Here is an 11,104-nt window from a genome sequence, read left to right on the forward strand (position 1 = left end):
CCTCTTCCTCTCTCTCTTTCTTTCTTTCACTCTCTCTCTCCCAACTTTCTTCCCTCCTCTTCATCTCTCTCTCTTTCTTTCACTCTCTCTCCCTCCCAACTTTCTTCCCTCCTCTTACTCTCTCTTTCTCTTGCCGTCTTTCTCCCTCTCTCGCTCTCCCTCTATTCATTTCACATTGCATCTGGACAATCTCCATGTGATATGCAAATACTGGCCACAGGTATGGATGGTTCACACACCCTTTAGCCCTCTCATTGCTGAATGTCTACTCTGCTCCACTCCTAACCTGATCATTGCCAGTGTCATCACAGCAACCAATCATTGAATTGATAACCAAAGGGTGAGCAGTTTGCTGTCCAATGAGGGCTTCAGTTATTCCAGGTTTCACTGGGAACCTCCAATCAACATAAAAAAAAAAAACTTATGTTCCCATGGGAACTCTCGTGTTCTGATGTTCCAATTACCATGGTAACAGTATCAAGTCCCATAGAGCGCCCACAGAGATAGCAACGGCCCTCTCCTTGAGTGTCCAATGGAGTATTGTATTTGTAATATCTGTCATTTATTTATAATAATAGTGTATTTGACAGTATGTGCCAGAGATACAGTGGGGCAAAAAAGTATTTAGTCAGCCACCAATTGTGCAAGTTCTCCCACTTAAAAAGATGAGAGAGGCCTGTAATTTTCATCATATGTACACTTCAACTATGACAGACAAAATGAGAAAAAAAATCCAGAAAATCACATTGTAGGATTTTTTATGAATTTATTGAAGTGTACCTATGATGCAAATTACAGGCCTCTCATCTTTTTAAGTGGGAGAACTTGCACAATTGGTGGCTGACTAAATACTGTTTTGCCCCACTGTATGTGTTTTGCCTGTACCGTACCATAGAGTATCAGCCAGTACATAAGTCTTCTATTCTGATAACACTCTGGGATGCAGTAGCTGTCATTCCACTCCTTGTATTCACGTGCCATATGCCAAAGACAATGTTCGTCAAGGAGTGAAATGATAGGTAACAACTTGAGGTCCCCGGGACCGAGTTTGGGAAACGCTGGTCTAACCTCACCTCAGACCACCAGTTTCTAGCCTCATCTCCTCTGTTAGGTGTTTTCACCATGCTCATGGTTCCTTATGGTGGGAGAACCTTCAAGTGAAACTCTTTATCTGTCTGTGTGTGTGTGTCTACTTCTTGTAGTTGCCTGGTTCACCTTTGACCCCACGTCAGCCCACCCTGACATCATCCTCTCCAACGACAACCTGACAGTGACGTGCAACAGCTACGATGACAGGGTGGTCATGGGTAATTCAGGCTTCTCCCGCGGTGTGCACTACTGGGAGATCACGGTGGATCGCTACGACAACCACCCGGACCCTGCGTTTGGGGTTGCCCGCGGCGACGTGCTGAAGGACGTGATGCTGGGGAAAGACGACAGGGCCTGGGCCATGTACGTGGACAACAACCGCTCCTGGTTCATGCACAACAACTCACACACCAACAGGTAGGTCACCTGGTACACCTAATGCATCCACACCAACAGGTAGGTCACCTGGTACACCTAATGCATCCACACCAACAGGTAGGTCACCTGGTACACCTGATGCATCCACACCAACAGGTAGGTCACCTGGTACACCTAATGCATCCACACCAACAGCTAATGGAGAGGATTTGTATAATGAAACACCAACCAATCCACTCTGGCTAGTGTAACAGTGTTGCTTCCATCCATCTCCTCGCCCCTGACCTGGGCTCAAACTAGTGACCCTCTGAACACATCGACAACAGTCACCCGCAAACCATCGTTACGTACAGCTCTATAAAAGCCACGGCCCTTGCAGAGCAAGAGAAACAACTACTTCCAGGTCTCCGAACGAGTGACGTCACAGATTGAAACGCTACTAGCGCACACTGCCAACTAGCTAGCCATTTCACACCGGTTACTCTCACCCCCCTTTGACCTCCTTCTTCCCCACAGCAACCAGTGATCCAGGTCACGGCACCAATGTAACAGTGTTACTTCCGTCCCTCTCCTCGCCCCAACCTGAACTCGAAACAGGGACCCTCTGAACATCGTTACTTATCGCTCCACAAAAGCCGCGGGGAAACTACTTCAAGGTCTCATAGCGAGTGACGTCACCGATTTTTAAACACAACTAGCTGCTAACCAGCTGACCATTTCACACGACCGGTTACACGACTGTGAAGATACTGCTTCTTTTACCTGTATGCTTAAGATGTCAGTAGGACTCAAATCAAATCTAATTGTATTTGTCACATGCTTGGTAAACAACAGGTGTAGACATAGTGAAAAGCTGACGGTCCTTTTCCAACGATGCAAGTTTTTATTTTTCTTAAGAAGAAAGAAAAAGGACTGTAGGTATTTACAGAGCGTTCAGAAAGTATTCACACCCTATTCCACATTTTGTTGCGTTATAAAGTGATTAAATAGATCTTTTGTTCTCACCATAGTGTTGACTCAAGGGTGGGAATACTTACTGTATGTAAATGTATTTATTTTTTTTTTTTGTTAAAATGTAAACATGTAAACATTGTCATTATTAATATTATTAATCAATTTTAGATTTTTTTACAAAAAAATTATGACGAAAATCCGGTGCTTCTATGTCAAACAGTTGTGCGTTCGGAAAAATATTCAGACCCCTTGACTTTTTCCCCACTTTGTTACGTTACAGCCTTATTCTAAAATGGATTACATTGTTTTTTTTCTTCCTCATCCATCTACACACAAGACCCCATAATGACATCACAATACCCCATAATGCCATCACAAGACCCCATAATGACATCACAATACCCCATAATGACATCACAATACCCCATAATGACATCACAATACCCCATAATGACATCACAATACGCCATAATGACAAAGCAAAAACAGGTTTTTTTCGATTTGGGTGGAGTGCTGCAGAGATGGTTGTCCTTCTGGAAGGGTCTCCCATCTCCACAGAGGAACTCCGGAGGTCTCTCAGAGTGACCATCGGGTTTTTGTTCACCTCCCTAACCAAGGCCCTTCTTTCCAGATTGCTCAGTTTGGCCGGGTGGCCAGCTATAGGAAGAGTATTGATGGTTCCAAACTTCTTCCATTTAAGAATAATGGAGGCCACTGTGTTCTTGGGGACCTTCAATGCTGCAGACAAATTTTGGTACCCTTCCCCAGATCTGTGCCTCAACACAATCCTGTCTCTGAGCTCTACGGCCAATTCCTTCGACCTCATGGCTTGGTTTTTGCTCTGACATGCACTGTCAACTATCGGACCTTATATAGACAGGTGTGTAGCTTTCCAAATCATGTCCAATCAATTGAATTTACCACAGGTGGACTCAAATAAAGTTGTAGAAACATCGCAAGGATGATCGATGGAAACAGGATGCACCTGAGCTCAATTTGGAGTATTATAGCAAAGGGTTTGAATACTTATGGAAATAAGGTATTTGTGTTTTTTTTATACATTTGCTAAAATTTCAGGAAAACCTGTAATTCACTTTGTCATTATGGGGTTTTGCGTGTAGATTGATGAGAATTGTATATTATTTGATCAATTTTAGACAAAGGCTGTAACATAACGAAATGTGGACAAGGGGAAGGGGTCTGAATACTGTATACTATGCATACTGTATGTATTTGACAGTCTGTGTGTCTCTTCAGGACGGACGGGGGCGTCAGTAAAGGGGCTACAGTGGGAGTGTTGTTAGACTTCACCAGAAGGGTCCTCATCTTCCTCATCAACGACGAACAGCAGGGTCCTGTGGCCTTCGAAGGCATCGAGGGGCTCTACTACCCTGCTATCAGCCTCAACCGAAACGTACAGGTAACATATAAACAACGTTATAGCCCCAACGTAGAAACAACGTTATAGCCCCAAAGTAGAAACAACGTTATAGCCCAACATAGAAACAACGCTATAGCCCCAACGTAGAAACAACATTATAGCCCCGAAGTAGAACCTTACAGTTTCTAGTCCAACACTCTAACCACTAGGCTACACTGCCACCCCAGCTTGAGACAGTCATTTGTAGTTCTGTATGATAGCCACATTAGCAACTAATTAGCATTCCATTTTTTTTTTGAGGACGACAGGGGTAAACACAGGAGAATATATTGATAAAAGTCACCTTGTCCTAGAGAGATTTACACGGTTGTCAAAACGTCACGCCAGACGTAAGCCTCCACTAAACACAGCCCTCATATGTAGTTGGGGCGGCAGAGTAGCCTAGCGGTTAGAGCCGAAAGGTTGCAAGATCAAATCCCTGAGCTGACAAGGTACAAATCTGTCATTCTGTCCCTGAACAAGGCAGTTAACCCACTGGTCCTAGACCAGTTAACCCACTGTTCCTAGGCTGGCTGCCATTGAAAACAGGAAATTGGTCTTAACTGACTTGCCTAGTTAAATAAAGGTAAAATAAAAAAAGTATTTCTAAAATCTACTACAGAAAAAATGAATGGTGGAAAAACGATTGGAACTGTTTGACTGCTAGGTTTTATGGGTCTTGTGGCTCTATTGGTAATGCAGTGCTTGCTAACACCTCATGCAGTGATACAATAGCTCAGTCTATTTCACATTAGTTCAACGACTCCACCTGCTGTTCAATACCTGCAATGACATCTACAGACGGTTGTTCGATCTGCTTCGAGAACTATTATTTTCTGCTGCTAGGATATGAGGAAGAGGATGAGGAAGGAGGAGGAAGATTATGATTTTTGTTTGTTCTGTAGGTGACCCTGCACACCGGCCTGCCCATTCCTGACTTCTATACTCCAGGGGAAGCAGACCTGTCTGGCTCAGTGTGTTAAGGAGTTGACTCAGCACTGCAGTGAAGCAAGACAAGACAAGGGGCTACGTCCCAAATGGCACACTATAGTGCACCCTATTCCCTTCATAGTGCACAGGGCTCATAGAGCTCTGGTCAAACGTAGTGCATTATATATCGGGAATAGGGTGCCATTTGAGACTCAGGGAATGGCAACAAGCTGCTCACCTTCTGGGCTCTCTAAGTGTGGATCCCAAATGGCACCCTAGTCCCTGTATAGTGCACTGCTCTTAGCTAGACTCATGCTAAAAAGTAGTCTGCTGTATAAGGAATATAGGGTTCCGTTTAGTGCTCGTTTAACTCACAGCCATGTACACAACACCACATCCCTATTCCCTAGCTTCTATAGACCAACCGGGCCCGTTGTCAGGCGTCAGACAGCGCAACCGTCGCCTGTTGATCGCAGGACCAGCGTTGGGTTGGAGTGACGTCAGAGTCTGACGCAAGACAATGTTCCTGCCCTCTACAGACCACTGGACGGTCCGGACCCATAGGCTTGACTGTACAGTACAAGATACTCTCAATACCCAGCCATACAGATACTGTACAAACTTACTGAGCCATCAACACCCAACTCTCAATACCCAGCCATACAGTTACTGTACAAACTTACTGAGCCATCAACACCCAACTCTCAATACCCAGCCATACAGCTACTGTACAAACTTACTGAGCCATCAACACCCAACTCTCAATACCCAGCCATACAGTTACTGTACAAACTTACTGAGCCATCAACACCCAACTCTCAATACCCAGCCATATAGCTACTGTACAAACTTACTGAGCCATCAACACCCAACTCTCAATACCCAGCCATACAGCTAGCTACTGTACAAACTTACTCAGCCATCAACACCCAACTCTCAACTGGAAATGGAACTCTGATTTGGCTTAATTATTATGATTGGTTGAAAAGTGAACTAGATTCATCCATCTAACCAATCCAAGAAGACTACTTACTGCTCATCACCAGACTCTAGAACCCCTCTAGACTCTAGAATCCTGCCCTGTTAGTTCTGGTTCTAGATCTCTGAAGAAGACAACATATTATGTCATCATAGAACCTTTAACTTTAGACATTCTCTGTCTCTCTGTCTCTCTCTGTCTTTGTCTCTCTCTGTCTCTCGCTCTGTCTCTTGCTCTCTCTCTGTCACTCTCTCAGCAACACACACACACACACACAACGACCCTGTTACCATAGTCTGTACAAACCATTTCTCCACACTAACATTTCAACAGAATCCTTGTCCAACCAAACCCACATACATGAGACTGCAGAATGGAACAGGAGTGGATGACCCTTGATGACAGTCAGGGGAGCAGAAGAGGACACTCATCTACCTGCTGAAGAGGCCCGCTGGGCCAAAACTGGTTGAATCCACGTTGTTTCCACGTCATTTCAACCCAAAAAATTCAATGTGATGAAGTTGAATCAACGCAAAAAAAAACTGATTGGATTTGAAACAGAGTAGTCAACGTAAGGGAATTCTGTCATTTCTTTCACCAAACTTGTAACTTCAATCCAATGACATGCTGACATTTTGTTGTTGATTTCACGTTAGTTGACAAGTCAACCAAATGTATATCAAAACTAGTGTCTGTTCCCAGTGGGGGAGGACTGGCTGACGGACGTAATGATCCCTGACAGAAAGCAATAGGGTGAGTTCCAAATAGCACCCTACTCCCTTTGTAGTGCACTACAATATACCAGGGCCCATAAGGTAGTGCACTACTGTTGACCAGGGCCCAATAGGTAGTGCACTAATATTGACCAGGGCCCATAGGGTAGTGCACTACTGTTTGCCAGGGCCCATAGGGTAGTGCACTACAATAGACCAGGGCCCATAGGGTAGTGTACTACTTTAGACCAGGGCCTATAGGGTTGTGCACTACAATAGAGCAGGGCCCATAGGGTAGTGCACTACTGTTGACCAGGGCCCCATAGGGTAGTGTACTACAATAGACCAGGGCCCATAGGGTAGTGCACTACTTTAGACCAGGGCCTATAGGGTTGTGCACGACTGTTGACCAGGGCACATAGATGTTTTCTGCTCTCAAACTGGCCCGTAGGGTTCTGGTCAAATGTAGAGCCCCACATAGAGAACTGGGTGTCATGTGGGACGGACTGTCACGTGGGACGGACTGTCACGTGGGACGGACTGTCACGTGGGACGGACTGTGGGACGGACTGCCATGTAGGACGGACTGTCATGTGGGACGGACTGTCATGTGGGACTGACTGTCACTTGGGATGGACTGTCACGTGGGACGGACTGTCATGTGGGACGGACTGCCATGTGGGACGGACTGTCACGTGGGACGGACTGTCACGTGGGACGTACTGTCACGTGGGACGGACTGTCACGTGGGACGGACTGTCATGTGGGACGGACTGTCACGTGGGACGGACTGTGGGACGGACTGTCATGTGGGACGGACTGTCATGTGGGACGGACTGTCATGTGGGACGGACTGTCACGTGGGACGGACTGCCATGTAGGACGGACTGTCATGTGGGACGGACTGTCATGTGGGACGGACTGTCATGTGGGACGGACTGCCATGTAGGACGGACTGTCACGTGGGACGGACTGTCACGTGGGACGGACTGTCACGTGGGACGGACTGTCATGTGGGACGGACTGTCACGTGGGACGGACTGTGGGACGGACTGTCATGTGGGACGGACTGTCATGTGGGACGGACTGCCATGTGGGACGGACTGTCATGTGGGACGGACTGCCATGTGGGACGGACTGTGGGATGGACTGTCACGTGAGACGGACTGTCACGTGGGACGGACTGTCAGGTGTGACGGACTGTGGGACGGACTGCCATGTAGGACGGACTGTCACATGGGACGGACTGTCAGGTGGGACGGACTGTCATGTGGGACGGACCACCATGTGGGACGGACTGTGGGACGGACTGTCATGTGGGACGGACTGTCATGTGGGACGGACTGTCATGTGGGACGGACTGCCACAAGGGACGGACTGTCATGTGGGACGGACTGTCATGTGGGACGGACTGTCATGTGGGACGGACTGCCACAAGGGACGGACTGTCATGTGGGACGGACTGTCATGTGGGACGGACTGTCATGTGGGACGGACTGCGGGACGGACTGTCATGTGGGACGGACTGTCATGTGGGACGGACTGTCACGTGGGACGGACTGTAGACGTGGACTGTATTTCTATTGTATTATGTAAATGAGACGCTACCAGAGGCTGTGTTTTTTTTACCTGAATCTCATCCGTAGTTTGTAACCAACGAAATACAGTCGACTTATTCTATTCTACTAAGAAGACCTTTATTTATTCAAACCTATGGTAGATCCCACATGGCGTTCCCTATATGAACTACTTCTGCCCAGGGCTCGTCGGGATGCCACTTCCTCTGTTTCTCCACAGGACATCTGTCAGTGTGATATAAACGCTGAGTATATGTCTGTCTGTTCGTGCGTCCCATTCGTTGGTGGTGAAGGTGGTGTTGGGGGTGGAGGTGATGGGGGGGTTGTGGTAGTGTTGGGGGTGGAGGTGATGGGGATAATGTGGTAGTGTTGGGGGTGGAGGTGATGGGGGTGGAGGTGGGGGTGGTGTTGGGGGTGGAGGTGATGGGGATAATGTGGTAGTGTTGGGGGTGGAGGTGATGGGGGTGGAGGTGGTGTTGGGGGTGGAGGTGGTGTTGGAGATGGGGGTGGAGGTGGTGTTGGGGGTGGAGGTGGTGTTGGAGATGGAGGTGGTGGTGATGGGGGTGGAGGTGGTGGTGGGGGTGGAGGTGGTGGTGGAGGTGGTGGTGATGGGGGTGGAGGTGGTGGTGGTGGTGGGGGGGTGGAGGAGGTGGTGGTGATGGGGGTGGTGGTGGAGGTGATGGGGGTGGTGTTGGAGGTGGTGGTGATGTGGGTGGTGGTGGGGTTGGAGGTGGTGGTGGGGGTGGAGGTGATGGGGTGGAGGTGGTGTTGGGGGTGGTGGAGGTGATGTTGGGGGTGGTGGTGGAGGTGGTGTTGGGGGTGGTGGTGGAGGTGGTGTTGGGGGTGGTGGTGGAGGTGATGGGGATAATGTGGTAGTGTTGGGGTGGAGGTGATGGGGATAATGTGGTAGTGTTGGGGGTGGAGGTGATGGGGTGGTGTTGGTGTTGGGGGTGGAGGTGATGGGGATAATGTGGTAGTGTGGAGGTGGGTGTTGGGGGTGGAGGTGATGGGGATAATGTGGTAGTGTGTGGAGGTGATGGGGTGTGGTAGTGTGGAGGTGGAGGTGATGGGGATAATGTGGTAGTGGGGGGGGTGGAGGTGGGTGGAGGTGATGGGGATAATGTGGTAGTGGTGGGGGTGGAGGTGATGGGGGTGGAGGTGATGGGGATAATGTGGTAGTGTTGGGGGTGGAGGTGATGGGGATGGTAGTGGTGGGGTGGAGGTGATGGGGATAATGTGTGGATGGGTGGAGGTGATGGGGATAATGTGGTAGTGGTTGGGGTGGGGTGTGGGAGGTGATGGTGTTGGGGGTGGAGGTGATGGGGATAATGTGGTAGTGTTGGGGGTGGAGGTGATGGGGATGGGGTGGTGGGGTGGAGGTGATGGGGATAATGTGGTAGTGGTGGGGGTGGAGGTGATGGGTTGGGGGTGGATGGGGATGGTAGTGTGGTAGTGGTGGAGGTGATGGTGTTGGGGGTGGAGGTGATGGGGATAATGTGGTAGTGTTGGGGTGGAGGTGATGGGGATAATGTGTGGTGGGGGGTGGAGGGGATGGGTGGGGGTGGAGGTGATGGGGGGTGGAGGTGAGGTGATGGGGAGGTGATGGGGATAATGTGGTAGTGTTGGGGGTGGAGGTGATGGGGATAATGTGGTAGTGGTGGGGGTGGAGGTGATGGTGTTGGGGGGGTGGAGGTGATGGGGATAATGTGGTAGTGTTGGGGGTGGAGGTGATGGGGATAATGTGGTAGTGGTGGGGGTGGAGGTGATGGTGTTGGGGGTGGAGGTGATGGTGTTGGGGGTGGAGGTGATGGGGATAATGTGGTAGTGTTGGGGGTGGAGGTGATGGGGATAATGTGGTAGTGGTGGGGGTGGAGATAATGTATTTATATTTTTTATTGAACCTTTATTGAACTAGACAAGTCAGTTAAGCACACGTTTTTATAATGCTTGATGTTTCACTCCTGTCTGTTTTGGGGCTACTGCAACGCAGCGTACTAATGCTCTTCCTGTAGATGACTGAATCCTAGGGTCCCATATAGCACCCTATACCCTATAGAGTGAACTACTTTACACCAGTGGCCATAGGGCTCTGGTCAAAAGTAGTGCACTAACTAGGGCAGCGGTTCTCAAAGTGGGGTACTGTAGGGTATCCGTTTTTAGTAGATCTCAATATATACACTTCATGACCAAAAGTATGTGAACACCTACTCGTCAAATATCTCATTCCAAAATCATGGGCATTAATATGAAGTTTGTCCCATTTTTGCTGCTGTAACAGCCTCCACTCTTCTGGGAAGGCTTTCCACTAGATGTTGGAACATTGCTGCTATAACAGCCTCCACTCTTCTGGGAAGGCTTTCCACTAGATGTTGGAACATTGCTGCTATAACAGCCTCCACTCTTCTGGGAAGGCTTTCCACTAGATGTTGGAACATTGCTGCTATAACAGCCTCCGCTCTTCTGAGAAGGCTTTCCACTAGATGTTGGAACATTGCTGCTATAACAGCCTCCGCTCTTCTGGGAAGGCTTTCCACTAGATGTTGGAACATTGCTGCTATAACAGCCTCCACTCTTCTGAGAAGGCTTTCCACTAGATGTTGGAACATTGCTGCTATAACAGCCTCCACTCTTCTGGGAAGGCTTTCCACTAGATGTTGGAACATTGCTGCTATAACAGCCTCCACTCTTCTGAGAAGGCTTTCCACTAGATGTTGGAACATTGCTGCTATAACAGCCTCCACTCTTCTGGGAAGGCTTTCCACTAGATGTTGGAACATTGCTGCTATAACAACCTCCACTCTTCTGGGAAGGCTTTCCACTAGATGTTGGAACATTGCTGCGGGGACTTGCTTCCATTCAGCCACAAGAGCATTAGTGAGATCAGGCACTGATGTTGGGCGATTAGGCCTGGCTCACAGTCGGCGTTCTAATTCATCCTAAAGGTGTTTGATGGGGTTGAGGTCAGGGCTCTGTGCAGGCCAGTCGAGTTCTTCAACACCGTTCTCGTCAAACTATTTCTGTACGGACCTCGCTTTGTGCACGGGGGCATTGTCATGCTGAAACA

The 11,104-nt window shown here is 48.6% G+C and overlaps 1 protein-coding gene across 1 annotated transcript in view; it reads left to right on the forward strand.

Annotated features, from left to right (window-relative positions):
* LOC124046774 (E3 ubiquitin-protein ligase TRIM9) overlaps positions 1–6,623 on the forward strand; it is a 92,720-nt gene extending 86,097 nt beyond the window's left edge. The window contains exons 8-10 of the mRNA XM_046367522.1: positions 1,203–1,506; positions 3,679–3,841; positions 4,747–6,623. Of these exons, the coding sequence (XP_046223478.1) occupies positions 1,203–1,506; positions 3,679–3,841; positions 4,747–4,824 (545 nt within the window). The 3' untranslated portion in view covers positions 4,825–6,623. The remainder of the gene's footprint in view (positions 1–1,202; positions 1,507–3,678; positions 3,842–4,746) is intronic.
* The last annotated feature ends 4,481 nt before the right edge of the window (positions 6,624–11,104 follow it).

Source organism: Oncorhynchus gorbuscha, linkage group LG10 (genome assembly GCF_021184085.1).
Source record: "Oncorhynchus gorbuscha isolate QuinsamMale2020 ecotype Even-year linkage group LG10, OgorEven_v1.0, whole genome shotgun sequence".
NCBI classification, from domain to species: Eukaryota; Metazoa; Chordata; class Actinopteri; order Salmoniformes; family Salmonidae; genus Oncorhynchus; species Oncorhynchus gorbuscha.